We start from the raw sequence: 22972 nt of genomic DNA, 5'->3' as shown, positions 1-22972 counted from the left end.
CACGTTTAAGCGCTCTTCACACGATCGCAAAATATTATCGCTTTGCGAAAGACTCGGTTAAATCGCTTAAACGTAATAATCAGCTTTCCCAACGAATATCAAGGTATTAATATCGATGATTAATATCGAAGTCATTATTTTAACAATAGCATGTTAGAAAAAAGAACTCTGGTCTAACGTATTACCAGAGATTTATTTAAATCTTGAAAATCGTCCATCGTTTGGCAGATAAACGAATATGTTTATCGCGAATTTCTATCGCGATGAAGTATTTTCGACGATGATTCGAATGCCGTGCTATCTTAAGCCAAGAAACGATATCATCTATTTTAAATAATGTCATTTGGACAAAAGAAAAGAAAAAACAAAAAGAGATTTCACAATTTTATCCACGAAATGAACGTCTATTTAGTCAAATAATTTAATTATTACGATCATTTTCAATCAAGAAAATCATATTTAAAAAAGTTTCCATCAACGTCATTTTTTATTAGTTTCCTAGTTATTTTTGTAAAGTTTACACTACTATTTTCGTATTATCAAGGTTGAATTTTTTTTTAAATCGACAAAAACTTTAATATTATTATAGACCGTAGACAACTGACTGCACCATGAACTCGATGGTGTTAATAATAGTAAGAGATTAGATAAGATACTACATCGAACAAAGATTTCCTATCTTTTCTATGTTTCTTTTTTCTTTCCTTTTTTTTTTGTGTTGAGAAAGATATATTTCAAAGATTGAGTTAATTAAAATATAAGTCTGTTCTAATATCTGTGACAGTTTTAAGAGTTAATACGATTGAAGGTAAAAACGAACAGTCAAATGTAAATCACTCGCTTAATAATTCTGAAATATATATTAGATAGCGTCAATCGTACCTTCTTTTTCTTATCAAGTATACCGTCAAGGTCAACTCAAACTCGAACTCGAGCTTGACTCAACCGAAGTAAGTTAGTATTTGATTGTCCTAATTACGTAACGGGAAGATAATAAGAAGGCTCTTTACATTAGGCCATAGGCCGAACGAGACGCCTTCGAACGGTCGCAACTACGTGGATTGTCACGTAGCAATGTCAATGATGTACCGTATAATTTAATCGAACGATGTACCGTTCGTTCTGACATACTGCCACGAAACACAAATGCATATACATATGCTCGACGTATACTCGAATAATTGATTGCTCGCAGCCGTCTATGTCTTTTGTATGTATTAATAATGTTCATTATAAATTATGCGACTGTATACAATTTTTTCTGCGTATGAAATCTATTATATATATTCGATAGTTATTTAAAAAACATTTTTTTACACAGGTATAAAACGATAAAGTTATAATCGAGTGTTATGAAAAAAAAAAAAAAAAAAAAAAAAAAAAAAAAAAAAAAAAAAAAAAAATTTATATATATATATTGTCTTCCTATTTCTTTTTAAACTTAAAAAAAAAAAAAAAAAGAAAATCGTAAAAAAATTTGTCGTAAGAAAATCATATTTTTTCAGTCTCGGCCATCGAGTCGACTCGTAAACGTCTAAATTCCAAGTAAAACGATTTATTCCCAACCAATGATGACCAAGAGAAAACGTAACGAGAACACGTGCCGTTGCATTACCTATTTAAATCCCACAGCATATGTTTCTTTGCTTTTTTATATATAACATCTATCCGATGTTATAACACATATTTAATATGAATATTTTATCGGAGACGTTTCCAGGTATTAAATGAAACGTTGTTACATAAATGAAATTAAAGTGGAAAATACTCGTACGAAAAGTACGATATTTGAGATTGTTATTGGTTTAATATCAATGACACGATTTTTTACTTTGTAATGATTATCTCCGTTTTAATATCTCTAATTGGAGATATTTTCGTTGGATATTAAAGGAAATTGGCATAATTAAATAATGAACATTTAAAATCAAATTGACGTAGAACTTTCGTTCTTATATTTTCGCAGAATTTTCCTGCTTCTCTCTCTCTCTCTCTCTTTCTCTTTTTAGCTTTATTAACCGGAAATAATCATAAAAGCGTGCAAAATTTTCGACATGAGATTTAACTAGTTATTTATTAGTACGCTTAAAACGTTGTATTACGACCCGAAAGAGCGAGTTATTTTTGGAAAGTTTCGTGTTAATTACACGAACATAATTAGCCAATAGTTCGAGCCTTGATTTCTTCAAGGATGCAATATCGCATGCTTTCCAAGATTTTCTGATAATCATGCTCTATGATTCATTCAATAAAGAACAACAAACATCATCCACCGGCTCTATGGATTATTATAAACTTGTTCGTCGATGTTCATTAATAAAACCGGAGACCATGCATTTTCAATGATACTCATGCATTGATTCGTAATCACATTGAATTTTTTATATTTACAATCGTCTGACTAGTCGATATTAATTTCTAATATTTTTTGAAAGATCTCACCTAAACGGTGATTTGTCCTATAAAATATGCAAAATATTCAATTGTCAAGCGAACAACGAGATGAATATTATTTAAAATAATAATAATGATAATGATAATGATAAAAAAAAAATGAATTAGCATGTTGTGGCATTACCTTGGGGCTCGTCTCTGCAATGCTGTGACTTTGGTGGCGGCGGGGGTGCGTTCGAGTATTCTATTGGTTCAGCAGAAAAAACAAAAAAAAAAATGAAAATAATAATTAGCCCTAATAACACTACGAATAACGAAGGAATCGCTGGGGCACTGAAACGATAATGATTATTCGATATTATATTCACACAGCACGAGCTTCTTTCATATTTTTTTCTTTCTTCTCCACTTCTCCCTAATATCTATCGATATTGGTGCTTCTCTCTTTCTTTTTAACAACAAAATTTCATTGGAAAAAAAAAGAAAAAGAGTAATGTATTTATATCGATTCGAATAATATCAAATTATAAATCAAGGAAAATCATTTAGTTATAGAGACACGTTGCTTGTACGTGAAATTAATTTTGCGAAATAAATTTTTATCGTTAGAAAATGTTACCCAAAATTATTGTTTGTAGTATCAAACAAGCAGACCTTCGAAACTGACTGTAGGCCGAGCAGTGTAAGTTGGCAACGGTGGCAACCAAAACTTGGCTTCTCGTTTAACGATCGGCGAGGGCGGTGGTGGTGGAGGTTGATATCTAAATCTCGGTCTATGTTTACTAGGATCGAACTCTTGATTCGCAAAAATGTCCTTGTGCTGCTTCAAGATCGATGCCGATGGTCGTGTCATGATCTTCGTAGACAAATTTTCACGGCTCTCGTCCAACCTCCTTTTCTCATTCGATTCTTTTGAGTCTTTCGACGAACTCGCGATCACTTCACCGTTCTCATAATTACGATTTTCAAGATTTGGAGGCGATGACAACGAACGCATATTGTCTCTTCTACTTGGATACCTGAATGCAAGGGAACAGCGATGGAACTTCGAGTTATTGTTTTTACCATGCGATTTTGTCAAGATCGATAATACGAATAATAAAATTTGGAATAAATTAATATTTGAATATCTTTGTAAACAAATTGACGGGGATTTGGGAAGAGGAGGAAATGCTATAAACGTAAAGGGATGACATCAAAAAATTAATCTCATTGAAGTTAAATAAGATTTGAAGAGAAAGAAAGAAACATATGTATATGTACGTGATGTCAGCCCTTAACGTCGTTCGATCAATTCGACAATATCATCGAACCAAGAAGTGACGCGAGCCAGGCCTCGAGTACCATCGCTACCTATGAGCCACCCATCTTCCGGCAAGATAAGGCGTGATGTCCCTCAACTCGCGAACATCGGGGGCGGACGTGAACATCTCGCCTAGGATCGATGTTTTTCCCTTCTTCTCAGGATCCTCGAACTTTCTTATTATCCTCTCGACCGGTCTTCTAGCAGCGAGTTCTTTGGTTTCGGCTTTCCTAGCGACGGAATTCGTTAATTTGCTCGTAGAAACCGAGGAATCCTTTAGCTCTGCCATTTTACTGATAACGTCTATATGTGGCATCGACAGAGTGTCCAATCTCAGGGGTACCCGTGGAATCGGTGGTGATTCGCCTCTTCGACGCGTCCTGCCTCTCTTAGATTCGTATTTCTTACGCAGCCAACTGACATCGGAATATTCTTGCGGTTTCAACAATGTCCTCCTACTTTGTTCTATCTTCTTCAAAACGTTTCTAGCCAATTCCGGATCACTTTGAAATCTTTTCGGACGCGTATGAAACTTACTCGACGAATGTAAATCCTCGAAACTACTCTCAAACCTATCTCGCAATTTTCTGACCGTACCGTTCTTCACCAATTTCAAATACGCACGCCAATACCTTTCCGGATCCGGCGAAGAGCCACGTTGGAATATACTGTCGACACTGCACGACGAGTTGGAACGCGTCGTAGCCCGACATGGACTGATGCTTTGTGGTCTCGAATCGCGTTCACGCTCCCATGAACAACGTTGAAGCGACCGTCGCATGTCTACTTCCGCAGGAAGCCCGCTCTTGCCTCGTTTCTTCCTCTCGATCGAACAACACTGTTTATCCTGATCGATCGATTCTTTCGACGGTGACACCTTCCCTTCCTGTTTCTTCACTCGTACCTTCGAAACGTTCCCCTTCGTTTCCTTTTCTACTACACTTTCAATTTCCTTCATTTGACTTTTATCTTTTTTTATTTGAAAATCACCGAACTCCTCCGGCGAGATTGAACCGGTTCGATATTCCGATTCAAAGTCGCCAAATTCTTCCAAATCTCCTGATTTGTCCAACATCCTTTCCGACGACGCCGATTTCCTTCTGTACAATGGTATCGTCGAATATCGTGCCATTTCCGATTCACCAAACAGTTCTTTCAGATCGGCGAAACTCTGAGACGAGGACAATCTAGAAATTTTACATCTCTCTTTATCTTTCTTATCCTTTTGTTTCGCCTCGATGTTTTCGAAGAATTCGATCTTCTTAGGTACGTCTTCCATTTCGATATTTCGTTTGATAACCGTTTTCACAGACGTTTCTGAACTCGTACTATCCATTTCGCTTCCCGAAGTCGTTGAAATCATCTTATTCGTAGATTCACTATTATCAACGTCAACGATGGACGATACTACAGGTGTCTTTTTCGACCATTCTTCAAAAACATTCTCCACCTTTTCCTTTTCTTTCGCAATATCTTCGTTCGGTGCCAGAACCAATAAAAAATCGTTCTTTTCCTTTTTCGTACTATCCTCGTAAGACACTTCCAAGGAATAACATGTTCTGGGTGAAGTGTTGGTAACGCTCGGTGCGGACGATAAATTAGGTGTACTGCTAACATTGATCATGTTCGAAGTTTTCTTGTTTGCCATGGCCGCTGCGATAGCACCACGAGTTTCCCTAGGTGCTATTGGAGCCGAAGACGATCTCCTTCGGGTAACTTTATCCAAAACTTCCTTTCCAAGTGTCAAAGACAGTCTCTTCTTTTCAAATTCCGTCATAAGGGATTTTTCGATGGAAGAACCATTTAATGCCGATCTCTCAAAGCTCCTTCTTCCTCGTCCGATCGAGCCACTCCTCTTTAAGGTCGTTTCTGACCCAGAAAATTCCATAGTATTCGTCGACTCGTCCGGAGTGATCATAGAGTGACATCGAACGTGAAGACCCTTGCCGTCCTCTTGAAAATCGTCGACCACGATCTCGTACTTCGATGTGATCTCACATCTGTCATCTTTCTTGCCACGAAAATCTTCTTTCGGTGGTTCAACGATAGCACGATCGCGTCTCGACATTCGTGACTTTGTTTCCTCGCTACCATAGATATCGTTCAACTGATTCTTCAAAGCGGTTACTTGTTCGATCGTTAAACTACTCCAAAACTTTTTGCTACAACCGAGATTTTTTTGCCAGGACGCTCGATCGGATATTTTCTCGATGTCACGTTTTGCGCTGGCCTTCTTTTGCATCGTGTTAGCTACGTTAACCACCGAACTCCCACGCCATAACGGTTTGTACACGTCCTTCTTAGCAGCGATATCTCGTCTCTTAGACGATTCCAATTCGCTCTCCTCGTTTTCTAATTTCTCGAAATAACGTAGAATATTTTCGACCGAACGTTCCTTACATCTTAATCCGCAGTCACCGCGCCATTTAAATTTTTCCACGTCTTTCGTACTGAATAGAAAATCTTTGTCCCTTTGCACGGCCTTCAACTTTCCATAAAGCGAACTCAGCTCGCATTCCGCTTTTTCTTTCGATCTGATTTCCCTCCACCGTTCGTAATCTATGATCTCTTCGTTCTTCATTCTCGGTCTAAGATCACCCGACGAAGTCGTTCTTTCAAGTTGTCCTATTCTTTCCAAACTCGAATAAAAATCGTGCAAGGCCTTATACTTCTCCCCTCTTCTCTTGTAATGTAATAATTCGAGAACGTATTGATGATAATCGTCACGATCGATCGAGGATGGACACAAAGAGCTACTGCTTTTAGCGATCGACGTGTTCGATCCAAGTGTTGATAGTTTCGTTCGCAGATCATCGGCCTCGCCTGCGCTTCTAGCTCTAAACTTTTTTTTTATTAAACGATCTTGATTCTCCTTCGAGATCAGACTTCTACGAGGAGTCGGTGGTCTGATCGGAGATGGCGTAGACGTTCGAGAACTTCTCTTAGAACTTAATGTTTCGTCTTTCGATCTCTCTGAAAGCGTTTTTATGGGCGGCTCGCTAAGACTTCTCTCTTTAATACCATCCCGCGTCAAATCTGGACTTCTGCCACGTAAAGTCGTTGAAGAACCAAACTCGTCGACCCGTAAAAGACTGTCGAATTTACTGACCTTCTGAAAGATTGAACGACCTGGCCAGCTAACGCCGCACGGACTTGAACTTCGTGATGATAAGCTGTCGCGATCCAAATTCTTGAATCTAGAGTTTGAAACCGGTCGTTTATGCGCCAAATAAACGCTCAAGGACTTCAAAGACGGTTCGGACTTGCTCGCCCTTCTCTCGTTACTTTGAAACATCTTGGTACGTTCATAGACAAAGGATTTCTTCGAAGCGACTTGAGGACGTGGTGACAAAGTAGGTGAGAAAACGTTTCTCAAAAACAAATGTTGGAAAAACGTGTCCACGTTGTCCTGATGTTTCTTTATCTCGGTCATAGTCAGACTATGAACACTTGGACCTCCGTCCATTCGTTTGATCATTTCCGATTTTTCACTAGACTTTTCCGAAATTCTTTTACCTTTCTTTTCCATCCTTTTGTTCGGAGTAACGTTCCCTTTGGATTTCAAAGTTTCTCTGTCTTTTTTTGACTTCTTCTTCGTATCGAACTTTTTGACCTCTCTGTCTGAACTCACTCGTGCAGTAGTTTCTTCCTTACGATCGGGCGTTCTAACGATCACTCGAGCTTTCTCTTTGGATCTTTTCTTCTTAACACTCTCACTAATTTCCGTAGACGGCGGGGCTACGATCGATATAGGAATATCTTTTTTAGACGAACGATCAGATTGCTTCCAAGTCTTTGAAGATTTTTTTATTTGAATGGGAATAGATTTACGCGCCGATAGAGAACTCTTCGAATCGATCTTCGCCGTTACGTTCTTTGACAATTGAGACTCGGTTTTTCTACAAGGTTCTTGACCCTTTGACGATATCGCTACTACAACCTTAAGAGCCTTATCTACAATACCTTTTTCCTTATCCGTGATCGTATGAGAGGAATACAAAGTCGCTGAGCTCGTTACGAAATTCTCTGAGGTAGGTATTCTACCTTTTGTATCCTTTTGCTTTTGCAAATTTCTTTTACTACCTTCCGTAACTGATGAAATGTCAGCGTTCGATCTACTTAATCTCTTACAAGATTCTTCCTGTTCCCTTTTGGTCAAACGACCTCTCGAATTATCCTTTTTGGAAATTTGAGAGGATTCTATTCGTGATATAATTTCTTTCGAATCGATAGACGTTCCCTGTTTCGTTTTGGATAGCTCGGATTTAATCGAGACAGATTTCGTAGTCGACAATGGACTCGAGGATGAAGAAAATCGATTTCTTATTTTATCCGACGACAATGAACCGTCTCTCGTCGCGTTGCTTTCGGAAAGGCTACGTAAAGGTAAAACACATCCAGAACTCCTTCCAAAATTCTTCGATAAGCTTTGAGAATTTTTTCCTTTGCACGAGGCTTGACTCGACGAATTAACACCTAGGATTTTTGAACACTGACGTTCTCGCGACTTTCTATGCTTCTCGAGATTGCCAGACAATTTTTCTCTCAACGATCTTATATCCGAAACTCTATCCGGGTTGAAGCACTGAGCGTGTCTGGTATTCGATGATTGATGACCGTCCGCTATAATACCGTTTTTGTAATAATTTTTCAAGGTCTCGTTGTTCTTCGAAGATTTTCTTCGTGGCGGTGATGGTGGCCTCGAGAATGTTGAAACACGAGAATTTATTTTTGATGCAGTAGAATTATCGATGTTTCTATTAATCAAAGAGGAACTCGATCGATAGCCATTTGATTTCGAACTTCCTGCTTTCATGATCGGACTCTGTACGATCGTCGACGCCAACGACGGTGCCGATCGTTTGTATTGAGAGAATAACATCGACGAGGACGATCCGTTCTTTCCTGAGGTCGCGAGACCCTTTCGATGCACGCGAATCCTCGTCAAGGTTGGTGATATCGGGAAATATTCGATCTCGGAGTCGTCTGTGGACAAAGTTTCGATCTTTTTTTCGTTTTTATTTATTTATTTTTTTTCTTTCATTCATTCTTTCTTTACTTCTTTCTTTCCTATTCTCTCCAAAGCCCGTTCCCGTTCACCACAAGTTTGGAAAGTTCCTCTTAAGATCAAGCTTGCGAGTGATGACGATTTTCAACATCGTTAGCGTGCCAAAACGTGAAAATTGAAAATCCTCTTCTCTTATTACTCCTTGTGCGTTATAATTAGAAAAAAAAGATGGATAGATAGATAGATAGATAGATAAATAAGAAAAAAAAAGGGAAAACTAAATAGATTAAGAGTGTATCACACACCAATATCGATAAACAGGTGTATATTATAGCGGTGCTGTGTGTATATTTTTGAGCGTAATATAAAAAAAAATTAAAAAAAAAAAAAAAAAAAGAAAAAAAAGAACAAGAAGAATATCAACGAGATAAAAATATGCATTCTAATAAGCTAAATAATTCGAGCGACATGCTATAGAATATAAATGTCATCGTATCATGCCATCTTCGACTCGAATTTTTATGAACGAAATAAAACAAATGTATTTTAATTCTTACCCATGCGATTCGAGAATAACGATCAAAATTTTTATTACAAATAGATTTTACGATAACGCGATAATAAATTCACGCTCCAAGAGAACGCCCATTCTTATCTTTTATGACTAAAGCGAATTCCAATAATTGATAGATGATTTAAAACGAAAAAAAAAAAGAAAGAGAAAACACATTAGTCATCTTTAAATTTAAAAATTTAGAATGTTCTGCAACGATGTACATGCTTCATGTAAATGAACGACTCAAATTTTTAGCAACGATAGCTAGCTAGCGATAGCGAGACGAAAAAATAAATAAACAAAAAGAATGCATGAATCGTAGCTAACACACAAACGTATACTCTCCGCATGCTCGATTATACAAAAAAAGAGAAATAGAGATAGAGATAGAAATAGAGAGAGAGAGAGAGAGAGAGAGAGAGAGAGAGAGAGAGAGAGAGAGAGAGAGAGAGAGAGAGAAAAAATAGGGAGAGCGCTTCGCGCGTTTTAAATGCACATAACATTACAATAATCGTGGGTACAAAAATAAAAAATAAAAAATTAAAAAAACAGTTAAAAAAAAATTGAAAGAAAAACAAAGAAAATCAGAATCAGCGGAGAATTACATTTTTTATATGGTTACTCACCCTTTGGTCGTTCCGGAGCTGGTTTACGAAGACCATGTAGAGGCACGTCACCACCACTTTGCACGCTTTTGTAAGCCAATCTTTGTTCCAGAAGACTGAGCGGACTGATATCCTCTCGTCGTCGAAATACCAACGTCGAGTCGCTTTCGTATCCTGATTCTTTGAAAGCACTTTCAAAAAAAAAACAAAAAGAAAAAAGACGAGAATTATGTTATATTACGGACGGAGTTCGGAGTCTGGTACAATTTTTATTTCTTTTTATTTTATATATATATATTTATTTTTCTAATTTTTCTTGTATCTTTTTTTGTTATAATACTTACTGGGACATGTAAGGCTTTCCTGCTTGAGCACTACGTTGATCGAACTGCTGGAAACAAAAGGATCAATATTAATCTAATTGACTTCACAAAGTATTCTTTGAATTCATTTGGAAACATATGCAGCTTGTTAAAAACATGCCTCGTATATGCAATTAACGCCTTTGGTAGGCATACCGAAAATAGGAGTTATATATATATACATATATGATTAATTATATGATACATACAACAATCATGTACACTGATATGCAATAATATATTATGCGGCATATTAATATGCAAACATTTAACATTTAATTTCACACAAAGGCAACACCTAGCAATATTGGATATCGATTATATAAATAGAAAATCAAATACATTTTGCTCTTCTACTTTTTCGATATTTACATACAATCGTAGAAAATATCAATAACGTATTTCCCACGAATCCCTCAATTTTGCGAATGGTTTCGCTCATAAATTATATCGTGGAAACATGCTATACACATTCAGGCTATATCGTATAATAAAGCATAGTTTGAAAGATACGAGTGAGGAATAAAGCGAACGAACGAGCTGACGTTGAAAGGAAAGATATGTTTAAAGAAAAAAAAAAGAAAAAAAAAGAAGAAGAAGAAGAAGAAGAAGGTAGAAGAAACAACGATAACGAAAAATTCGAACTCTAACGTGAATATCAATCAAATCATTCCTAATTGCAACGAGAAACATAACGAATTCTCCCTTACGATTCGACAGAATTATCGTAGCCTAGAAATTGAAGAACACAAAGTTATAAAAATACGATAGCTTCTTATTATCCAAAACAGACGAGATATCTAAAGAAAAATGTCTGTTATCAGAGAAGATTTCCAAAAAAAAAAAAAAAAAAAAAAAAAGAGAGAAAGGAAAAAAAGAAACAATTCAGAAAGATGATAAAGAAGAAACGCAAATTTGAATGAATATACAAGTGATATCAAACGAATGAAATATAATTAATGAAAGATAATCTTTGAAAATTACTTTTTATAATACGTAACTCTCGTAGATTAGATCAAATTTTTTCGGATAAAAGAAAACGCTATGAATAAATATATCTAACATCAATCTCTACTAATTTTCGTTTGCTCACATGAGAAATAAAAGATTTCAAATTGAAATTACCGTCCTTTCCCAATAGTTTATCAGCTCATATATAATGCAATGACGATAGTAGTAAACTTCGATAGTAAACTTCCAGAGTAACGACTTTTAACCATCAAAGTATGCATCCATCTACGAGTAAACACGAATAGATAGAAAAGTAATAAAGAAAGGAGAGAAAATAGAGAGAAAAAGTAGAACGTCATCGTGCAAGTCTACTTGTCAATGACGTTGAAGCCTCTAACCCGTGAAGCTGGCGCAGAAGATGCGCCCAGAGCGTTGGCGACGTTAACGGAAGAAGAAGGTGTCGTTGGTGATGGTGATGGTAACGTGAGATGATCGGTGCTGGAAAGAGAAGTAGTAGTAGTAGTAGCAGTAGAAGAAGAAGTAGTAATGGTGATAGTAGTAGCGGTAGTAGTAATAGTAGTGGTAGTAGTAGTAGTAGTAGTAGTAGCAACGGCAGCAGTAGCAGTAGTAGTAGTGGTGGTGGTAGTAGTGCTTGTAGTAGTAGTGATGGTTGTGCTTGCAGTAGAAGTAGAAGAAGTAATAGAAGAAGAAGAAGAAGGCGGTACGCGTTGGTGATAATGATGATGGTGGAGATGATTGTGACGATGGCGGTCATCGTTGTCATCGTTGTCGTCTAGGTCTCGGTCGTGGTTGTGGATATTGTTGTTGTTATTGTTGTTGTTGTTATTCAATTGTTGGTGATGCTGGCGATGATGATGATGATGATGGTGATGGTAATGGTGCTGCTGCTGTTGTTGTTGTTGTTGTTGTTGTTGTTGCTGCTGCTGATTGTAATGCTGCTGTTGTTGATGCTGCTGATGATGGTGATGATGATGATGATGATGATGATGATTAGTGCGAGTGCCAATGGGAACGATCGTTCTAAGGAAGCTCGCACGATCGACGTTCTGCGGCGAGGACGATCGCCGAGGACAACGATCAGGTAAGACGAAGCTCTTCGACCTTCCGTCCAGCATGCTGCCAGTAGCTGCATGCCAACAACAATCGCTGCTTCTCTCCAAAGGTCGAATTATTCGATCCTCGATCGGCCGGACACCACCGATCGTTGTCTCCTCGTCATCGTGCCTGATCGATTTGCCGGCTCGATCGAGGACGATCTTCGTGCGATGTTGCTGTTGCTGCCGCAGAAGAACATGCTGCCGAGTAGATTCAGACTCTCCATGCTTGATCGGCCGTGACGTGAACGTCCTTGGGCCGACCTCGAGCTGACTCTTCGAACCACATAGCCAAGATTCCCTTACGTTCTGACCAGCCTCCGGTCTGTAGGAAAGGCTCAACACACGTTGACCCTGACGTCCACAAGCACCAACGTGACCCTTAGGATAACTCTCCTGAAGACATCCGTTTTCGTCCAGCCACTGTCCGATCGTCGCGATTAACGGTCATGGTGGTTGGTATTGGTAGTGGTATTGGTAACGGTAGTGGTGGTAGTGATGGTGATGGTAGTTTTGGTAGAATGGTATCATCCAAGGGAACCAGGAAAAAGCGATCCGAAAGCGAAATGGTTACGTACGAGCGGACATAACACCAAAGAATACACACACGCACGGACATCGATCGTGATATATACATATATGCATACATAATGGCTACGTACACATATAGAAATATCCGATAAGTGCCTAGATCGAAAAGGGAATCTATTGGCTTCCCGAGAAGGTCCATATTCGAGTCAGATTTTTTTTTACTCTTTTTCTCATTTTTCCTAACGGGAGACAATAGAAGGAAAATCGTGCAGAGTGAAACCAGGTGCGAAGAACGATAGTCGTATCAAAGATGAAGAGATTTCGTGATCGCAGAGAGAGAGAGAGAGAGAGAGAGAGAGAGAGAGAGAGAGAGAGAGAGAGAGAGAGAGAGAAAGAGAGAGAATGTGAAAGAGATAGAGATATCTGGAATCGAATCTACAAAACGTAAGAGTGAAGATTTCATGATTTAATGAATAGATAATGTTAAACTTGGAATGCATTTGCAACGATTAATTGGCAAATTATTATTAACTCGTTGTTAAATCTTTAATTAATTAACATGTTTTTCTAAAGAGTAGGTAAGTAGGTATGCTCGTTGGAAAAAAAAAGAAGAACCACAAAAAGAATACTACTTTAATATCTTTAATCCTCTCACAATTTGATCGTTAAAATAAGCCTCTCCTCTCAAGTTAGATAACAGACGAGATAATGGAATAACTTCAACTTCAATAAAGGTTGAGGAATTTCTTTTATGTGAGATTTCTTTTCCCTCGGAAAACTCTTTGGTCTTAACGATATTATCACTCTCGTTATGTATTCAATATACCGAAGGTAATGAATAGAAAAATAGCAAGAGAGAGAAAGAGAAAGAGAGAGAGAGAGAGAGAGAGAGAGAGAGAGAGAGAGAGAGAGAGAGAGAGAGAAGAAAAATCCAAGGGAAAGAAAGGAAAGATATAAAGTGATAGACCTTACATAATTTTGCTTAAGTACAAAAATGGCGTACCCCGTCAAATATGTCCATGACCTCGTCCCACCACTAGAAACATAGAATTAAATACAGCATTATACTATGCGTTAAATCTATGGAGTTATGTAGACATTTAGAAATAAATGTTAAGATAAAGTGTTTTATCTCGTACTAGTTATCATCCAAAATCGAATCGAGTATAATATTGAAACTCGAGATATTTATTTATTTATTTATTTATTTTCTAAGATAAAGTCGGATATTAAAATTAAATGCATCGCATGTATGCGCCTATAAACGTATTTACGTATATATAAAATATAAATATTTTATCGTCAAGGATTTAGATGCAAACTAGACGAGAGTAAGTATGTGTTTCGAACATAGGATTTACTACAAGCGACGCTACAAAAGCTAAAACAAACACAATGTATACGTAATAGTAAATTTCCTGATGACTATGTGAATGTTCTTGTGAATCTTATCTTGTTTGTACCATATTAATCAAATAATAAACGCAACGATCTTTGCCTTGACAGAGAAAGAGAGAGAGAGAGAGATAGAGTGATAGAGAGATAGAGAGAGAAAGAGAGAGAAAAAGGAAGAGAAAAGGAAGTTCGCACAATTACACGACTCAACGCTAAAAAGAAAAGCTCTCAATAATAAAATATTTTAAACTTATGAAAGGAGCATCTTATATTTATATACACGTTTCATTTAATTGTTACCTTCCTTGTCGTCCGCGTGACAGAAGTTGGCTAGAAGCAAAGCCATTTGAAACGATCATGTTCCAGCAATATCATTTTTTATCGAGTGAATATTTTTCATTGTTTTTTTTGTATATTTCTTTTTTTATTTTCTTATTTCTTTTTTCGATTCCGCGTAATACGTACCATTGTAATTTGATCGCAAAAGAGAGAGAGAGAGACACGTCAATCATTAGCTTCTTATTTAACGAGACATTAGGATTTTTAAATCTTTTTCGTGATAATTATTTGAAACGAAATGTTATTTAATTATCCTAATTAATGTCCTAATTTAATTTTAATTGTACCCTATATAAATAGTGGTATTCTTACGTTCAAATCGATCGATTTATTTTCGTCCATCATTTATCTCGGTTATCGAACTTTCTCTCGTCGAACGTTCAGACACGACAGCAGATGAAGTTTTTCATTTCCGATTAAATTATAAAGAAAAAGATCAAAGTTTTTACGTACTTCCTTTGCCTCCTTATCAGCGATCGACGAACGGCCTGGCTCGTAATCCTCGATTCGTCCTGGCTGATTCTTATAAACGTCCGAAGAATATTTCAATGGTCCATTTCTAAAAGGTACAAAAAAGTGAACAATGTGCAATCACCATTGAAAGATACTCTCCTTTCAAAGATGCTTAGTAAGATACGTGTTTCGTTTGCAAAAAAGAGAAAGAAAAAGAAGAAAGGAGAAAAAAGACTCACTTTCTAGGCATAGTCGAGGTAGAAAAGTCATTTTCTTTGCCTCTTAGCCGACGACGGCTATCAAAAGTAGCTGATCGATCAGAATAACCACGAGGTTCAGGCTCGCTCAAATATCCCGAACTGCTAATGCCCGAACCATATCTTCCTCCTGGAAAAAAAAACGAAAAGAAACGAAATCCTACGATTAGAAAAATATGAGAAATTCAATTTTTAATGTTCAATTTCCTAATTGCATCTCCATCACCGTGATAACAAATATATGATATGCGACGATACGATGTCTCGTTTATTTTTGATAAATGAAAATCAGTCTTACGAGTAATCCTTAACCATTGTAATACGATCGAACGATCGATCACTACAGTATGTCGCGTAATTTAATCGATAAATATACGGCGGTGATCGTAGAGTTAGTAAAGCACCTGCAGGGTATAATGCAAATTAAATAGGTACGCCATGACACAATTTCTCGTTAGACTCGCTTCGAAAATAAAGGACAACTTATAAAAGCTTATCGTCATTAACACTGGTTAGAACCAGGATGTTAGGTAAGGTACTTCGAATAGAATATATAGTATAGTGGAACGTATTTAGCGCAAATTGTTTATTGTTATTTTCACGCACGAGCGATTAGATTGTTAAGAGTATAATAATAATCATCTTCGGTTACGCAACACAGTTGTCCATTCATCCAGACAAACGATGTAAATACTTTGGTTCACGCAAAGTCTATTTACATCGACGCGGTAAAGTTTATTATTACATGTTAACGATTAAGTTAATCGACTTATTAATGTTAATAAATCGTGTTTTTGTGTTTTCTGTGAGGAGGAAGATATTCACCTCTTCTGGACTTGTAACGGATGGTTACGTAGTCGTCTGAAAAAGAGTAGTGATCGATTGAAATTTTTCTTCTTACAATATCGACGAGTTGTTATTGCTTTCGAACGTAATAACTTTTTAATAAACGATAAACATTGCCTACCGTCTCTATCCGCACGATGAAGCGAATCGTACATTTTCTTGTACCACTTAGTCTGATTGTTCTCCTTCACTTCCTAAAAATCGATTTACTCGATAATTAATATTACGCTAATTATAAAGCCATTTGACCAAATCGATATATACAAAATTTCACAAAATTTATCTATCCAACACGTACCTGTATCGAAATCATTTCAAATACCTACTAGTGTTTATAATATATGTATGCATTAAATATCTTGTTGTTGTTGCATGATAAAAAAAAAATTAAAAGCGATCTATCATTTCGTCGACGTCGTCATTTGATGATACATATTAATCACATTCTATTGCACGAACTTTCGATATAAATTTTTTTAAACTTACCGATCTTAGAACGAGGGGAATACCCTCTTTAGTAGTCGGCCCGATACCTTCGAACTTTCGTGGACCCAAATCGACCATTTTTTTTGGCGGTTCGTTCTCCGATTCCGGCTCACTTTCGTACTCTTTCTTCACGGTGTAGACTAACGGGACATTTATTGATTTCACAAACATAAACGATCATCGTTGTTACACACGCGGTAGACGCGAGATTGTAAAAACGAACATATGATTATCGTATATCTCATGATCACGTTGGTGAATTAAATCGACTCGTTGTCACGTGAGCAAAAAGGTATACACATGATTGATGAAGAATTTTGATTCGATATTGAGAAAGAGGGTGGCAAGGCATAGGAGGAGGATAATAAAATCAATGAAAAATATCATGCTAGAGGAACATGAAATGACATCGAACGAGTGATTTCGTACTATTATTTTCATAATGCACTTACTTATTTCTCCTGGACTAATCAAAGGTTTCTCATCGATATGATCGGCCTTAGAAGGCTCACTTTCTTCGATGTACGCTGCTCCCTTTGGCAATTGTCCCTCTAAAGTAAAAAAAAAAGTCATGTTTAGGCCTTGCCCTATGTAGTATCGATTTTTAAATGTATTGTTTCGTTAAATTTATATATATATATATTTTTTTTTCGAACCTCTGGCTTTTTGCAGAAGCGTGATTGTTGGGTTTTGTGCCCTAGGTAGTCTAGGTGTAGAAGCTAACGTGTTCAAGCCTTGAGACGGAGCGGAATGAGAGTTAACAATGCGCGACGTAGTGGATATGCTACTTTGTGAAAAGCTCTCGGTAATCTCTTTCTTATCTTCCTCGCTTTTCCAAGGTGGAGGAGCTTCCTCGGTCTGCAAACGGAATATCGATTAAAAAGTCAACTCTTGAATTTATTCAAGCAATTAAAATATAACCACGAGCACTTTATTGATTTCACGAGGTACCGAACGAAACGAAAATTGCCTTTTCATAGTTTTTAGTTCTTAGTTCTCTCTCTCTCTCTCTCTCTCTTTCTATTTCTTGCAACAGTTAGACAAGACAATTAATTATCTCAAATTATATTTATTTTCAGTAACAACGGGCAATGAGTAGCCATAATGTTTAAAATGACGAGATTGGTATGATTAAAAAAAGCGAGATCGTATATATACCTCTTCGGATTTTTTCTTTCTGCTTAAAATCGGGCTTTCGAATTGTACCGGACGAAACTCTTTCCTCTCTGGCACAGGACTCGCTCCTGCGCTGGATGGAGTCCAGACTGGCGGTATTCCACCATCTTTTTGCGAATCCTTTGTACGATCCGGACTCGGTTCCTTTGGTGGTGCCGGTGGTTCGCTTCCTGGCGACCAAACTCCTACCGACAAAGTGAAATACCTTCAAAATTTTTTTCACCCCAATTATATTTTCCATAATACTTTTGTTACTGACATTGGAGTTAATTAATACGGTGAAGCATTTTCTTTGATACATAAACCTATTGTTACTTCTGATGGAAGAGAAAAAGTTTTTAAATTGGGATGGTTATGAAGTAACTAAAGCACAAAGGAAGATATGAGAGGTCCTTGCACCAAAGCGAATATTAAACGTGCCAGAACACATGGTTTCTATGCGTTTCTGCCAAAACTAACGTACGATATATATATATATATATATATATATATATATTTTATACATATGTATGTACGTATGTATAAAAAGAGCGCCGCTAATCTTGGCTCGAGTAGCATTATTATTACATAAAGGACCATTTCTTTCCTCTCCATTTCTTTAGTCGATTACATAAACTCGTGTTACGAAGCCGGAAATGAAATATTCTGTTATTTCTTTTCTTTTTCTTTTTAACTTCATAACCTCGTTACTTTTGTATACATGTTCCACAGTTTAATAAAGAAAAAAGCATGAATGTTTGTGCGTACGCGCCTATATATCTGGTGTGAGAAAGAGAAAAAGATCGAAAGAGAGAAAAAGAGAGAGAGAAAAAGAAAAGAGGGAAAATGCAATCGTCTCTGTGTTAGTAATCTTCAATTCGCGTTATTAGTCACAACGGTGGACACGTGGCTCTTGCGAAAACAGGAAATGAAGAAGTAGTGTGTCGAAGAATTAAAATTAGACACGAGTAGTAAGCGCACCGACATATTTACTATTACAGATAATTACTATTATGTTGAGAGCAGCTTCGAGTGAACGTTCAGGCAGGTTTTTCTAAAAGTAAACACATTTGCTGCAAAGGACTTCGCTATCGATATTAAATCGATTTATCGAATTATCATACGTGAACACAATCCTTTCCGAGCGACACGATAATTGCATAATTATTCGTCAAATGAGTCGAATTACACATGGAAGTAATTCCTTAATGAATTCATTCATTTAAACAATCGTCATTGAATTATTTCGTTAGTATCGGTAACATTTTCAACATTTATTATACGATCAAATGTTCTCATTAATATCGTCCCGTTTAATTGGACGTTTAACGTGCAACGAGAGAAAACATTTTCATTAACTTCACCGTTCATTCGGATATGTTTACCTGGTTTCGCTGATGAGGCTTTAAACGTTGGGGCGAACATAACGTTCTCTGGAAGCAGCAAAGAATATTTTACAATTTCGCGTTGATATATATACTTTACGAGATGGAGGATTTTATTTCTCTTTTCCTTTTTATTTCTATATATTATATACGCATATATATATATATATATATATATATATTTCTCTTTTCCCGAGAGAATAAAGATACGAGGATAAAGTCAAAAAATGGACGACGTGTGTCGAAGATCGTAGTTTACGATTGTGACGAATAAATACAATACGAGATACTTAAACTGCACCGGTTACCACACTTTAAGATCTAATCTTGAACAAGTTAAGCTCGACCTTCGATCCTCGACTTTATCGACCAACTCGAAATCCACTTACTTCGAGATAATCCAGCGAAAAAACAATAATACGTAATATCGAAAATCCGAACACTTTCTAAATCTTTCACCGAGGGAGAGAAAGGTACAGAGAGACAACAGTCATATCGGCAACTTGCTATGCGTTTTTTCCACGGTGAAGGTTATGAAGGTAGATTGTAGCCACTCATAAAGAGATCTTTCTTGGTTTTCTATCGTCGTTTTGGACGATGTCTGAAAAGCTTCTTAAGTAGTTTCCTTGACGAAGGCAACGAGGTTCATTAATATAGAAACGTGCTTGACGAGCTCGTGAAAGGTAGAGAAAGAAAAAATACAGAATGAGTGGAGAAGAAAGAGATAGAAGGGATGAAAAGAAGGGATGATGCTCGGAGAGATGAAAGAAAATGAGACGAAACGTTTCTCATGGGTTTCTCTCTCTCTCTCTCACTCTTTCTCTCTTTCTGAGAACTATCATTCGACTAACAAGGTCGGCATAGGGATGGAAAATTCGGAAAGACAATTCGCGACTTTACAGACGCCATCGACACGTATACGTACACACACATACACACGCGCACATACATCAAATTACTCTTACGTTCTCCACTAACAATTCCAAGAATAGATCGGCTTGTCAAGCACGTTGCAGCACGTTGCTGCTTTGCAATGTACATGCTCGCAGATGTGCATACTGCTGACCGATCAGCTTTCGATCACCGATCGAGACTCTCTCTGTCTCTCTCTCTCTCTCTTTCTCGCCCTCGTCTCTGCTTGATCTCCACTCCAGCATTTCGTAGCCTTCTGATCTAATTATAATTTACACGAGGAGAAACGAAAATTTATGTTCTCAGTTCGAACTGCTTCGACGTATGTGTAAGTATAGATTAGATATATACAAACGGCATTAACATCGACTATTTTCGTCACATTAGGAACGCTAATATAACGATCACGAAGATTCCATTATTCCTTCTTAATTATTTTATTACTCTTATTGATTCGAATGAAAATAAATGATTAGCACGCTATTAGAACTCATTGAATATTTCATAATATAAAATGGATACGAAGCGTAGATAAAACGTAATGATTAATAAAAATTAACCAGAGAAATTAAAATTAGATGACAGAAAAACTCGAGGAAACCGAGAAAATTTGAAATAACTATTGTATAATATAGTGGAAGAAATAAGTATAATCGAGACTTCTTTCATTTTTCGCGCCAACAAACAAGAATATTTTCGGGTAATCGGTTGGAAAATGTAATACATAAAACGAGAAATTTTAATGCTTTTATCTCGTGTTTCTCCACCGGACAAAAATATTACACTACGAACCATTTGAAAATTAAATTGTAAAAAAATTACGGATCGATACGAAATGGATCGCTTCTCGATCGATCGATCGTTTTTCTTTCTTTCGTTTCTTTTCTTTTTTTCGTTTTCTAGAAATCATTCGATCGCACTCACTTTTTTCCAACATCGCGAGGGTCACTTCTCTTTTCTTTCGACGAAATCTAAATTTTTTCAAACGTTCAACGTATCATAGCGGTCCGAGGACGCACGAGGAAAGCACGAAAGATGATCGTGGACTAAAGCTAGCACAACGGCGACGCTTGGCAAAAACGCAACTCCCTCGTCTCGCTTTACGGCGTTTACTACGCCGACGTCGACGCCAACTTAGACGCCAACTTCGACGCCGGCGTCGATGATGGCCAGACTCTCTCCCTTATACGCCATGATCTTTTCTATCTATGATGTTTCTGTGTTTTCGTTTTTGTTCCCGACTAACTTTGATCCATCCATAATCTACACGTTTTCTTGATATATCTATCTAAATATATATGTATATATGTAAATAGAATATATATTTATTCATTATGTTCAGCAAGAAACTATATGGTAACATACATGTATTTCAATTAAGACGATAAATTAATTTCTTATCAAATTATCGTTACAAATTGCATGTTGATACGAACAAACGATAGAATTATATTAATAACATCACAAGTGGGAATGAAAAAGGAAAGAATAAAGGAAAAAGAAAGAGAAACAAAACAAAATAGATATACATATGAATCAAAGAAAGACGTTTATTTTAGGACGATCGAAGCTTAGCCCGTCGAATGGAGAGAAACGAAAATATTTTCTGTAAGATAAGAAAATGTTTTCTCATAGAGATAGAACGGAAAAATATAAGAGAATTTACGGAGAAGGAGGGAGGGATAGAGAAGGGAGGAGGGGGCAAAGCTCGAGCCGTTCTAGAGAGAGGATCTCGGTCGTCTTAGTAGATTGAATCCTCTACGGATTTTTGCTCTTGATGCTACTAGTAGAATCAACTTCAGCGTAACGTCGAGGAAAATATTGCGTTGGATTTTCTAACTCCTTCCGGAAATACATCCGTTGGATCTGATTACGTGTTTTCTGCGAATTCTCGTCTTGAAAACGAGCCATTGTAGAAATGAAAAGATATTTTATATCTAACGTTATTAAAAACCAGGATGCACTTTATATATATATATATATATAGGTATATAAGTAATATCCTGTTCTATTGTAAAATAAATCGAGTGACGTTTGTACAAGTTGTACGACGAACTATATAGACTGAACGAAGCATGCAATGGTAAGCAAGATTAAGAAAAAAAAAATAAAAAAATAAAAAAAAGAAACGCACCTTGGCGAAGAAGAAATCCTTTGCCGATTACCAAAGCTCTGTCGATCTCGTGTAGTAGATCGTTTTCATTGTATTTACCCCTTCCACCGATACCATAGGCACGTGTTCTATCTAAAAAGCGTGCATGAGTGTGCAAGAAAAGGAAAAAGAAAAGAAAAAAGGAGAAAGAGAAGAGAAAGTAAATAACAATAACAACGATTACAACGATTACAAGGAAAAACCATTTGGCACGATCTCGGGAAGAGAAAAATCGATTAATTTTCGATTTATCAGAGCGGGACACGCGGCGATTTTAAAGATACGAAAAGAACCAGTATGAGAAAGAGAGAAAGAGAGAGTTCATCTTTTGAGGTCAGGAAAATCTAAATTCGCGTGGACGTCTAACGGTCGAATATTTTTGACTAGTGTAGAGATAGAATAGAAAATAAGCGAAGGGTGGTGGTTGAGAGGAGAGAGGTGAAAGGATAAAAAGCATTCGTCACGCACACGGAAAGATTAACGAGGGAAAATTTCGGTGGCAAGATAAGCACCTTTAAAGAGCGAATTCATTTGGTCCTCAATAGAACGACCATTTGCCCACTTTATCCCGTTCCATTTCACGAGCTTGAAAAGCTTCCGAGAGGAGGCCATGCTTTAGAAACGAGAGAGTATATCTTACGTCTCTTAGAAGAAGAACCGTATAAAAAGATGTTAACAGCGCATTTCGGTCGTTTATTCTATAGAATAATAAATTCTGGTAAATAGGACGCTCGAAAGATTACCGATAATATGTATAGATATATCAT

At 36.9% G+C, this 22972-nt stretch overlaps 1 protein-coding gene across 1 annotated transcript in view; it reads right to left on the bottom strand.

Annotated features, from left to right (window-relative positions):
- Window positions 1-22972, bottom strand: part of LOC122630828 — a 73342-nt gene that overhangs the window by 10488 nt on the left and 39882 nt on the right. Inside the window, exons 7-23 of the mRNA XM_043815794.1 lie at window positions 22188-22298; window positions 19142-19189; window positions 17760-17962; window positions 17258-17459; window positions 17054-17152; window positions 16602-16741; window positions 16237-16309; window positions 16095-16130; window positions 15252-15399; window positions 15013-15118; window positions 13829-13861; window positions 12601-12717; window positions 10211-10257; window positions 9888-10057; window positions 3748-8683; window positions 3049-3413; window positions 2579-2638 (exon numbers count right to left, since the gene is read on the bottom strand). Coding sequence (XP_043671729.1) covers window positions 2579-2638; window positions 3049-3413; window positions 3748-8683; window positions 9888-10057; window positions 10211-10257; window positions 12601-12717; window positions 13829-13861; window positions 15013-15118; window positions 15252-15399; window positions 16095-16130; window positions 16237-16309; window positions 16602-16741; window positions 17054-17152; window positions 17258-17459; window positions 17760-17962; window positions 19142-19189; window positions 22188-22298 — 6894 coding nt within the window. The remainder of the gene's footprint in view (window positions 1-2578; window positions 2639-3048; window positions 3414-3747; window positions 8684-9887; window positions 10058-10210; window positions 10258-12600; window positions 12718-13828; window positions 13862-15012; window positions 15119-15251; window positions 15400-16094; window positions 16131-16236; window positions 16310-16601; window positions 16742-17053; window positions 17153-17257; window positions 17460-17759; window positions 17963-19141; window positions 19190-22187; window positions 22299-22972) is intronic.

Source organism: Vespula pensylvanica, chromosome 7, assembly GCF_014466175.1.
Source record: "Vespula pensylvanica isolate Volc-1 chromosome 7, ASM1446617v1, whole genome shotgun sequence".
Taxonomy (NCBI): domain Eukaryota; kingdom Metazoa; phylum Arthropoda; class Insecta; order Hymenoptera; family Vespidae; genus Vespula; species Vespula pensylvanica.
Note: the sequence above shows the minus strand (reverse complement) of the source record. Positions and strands in the feature narration are given on the sequence as shown.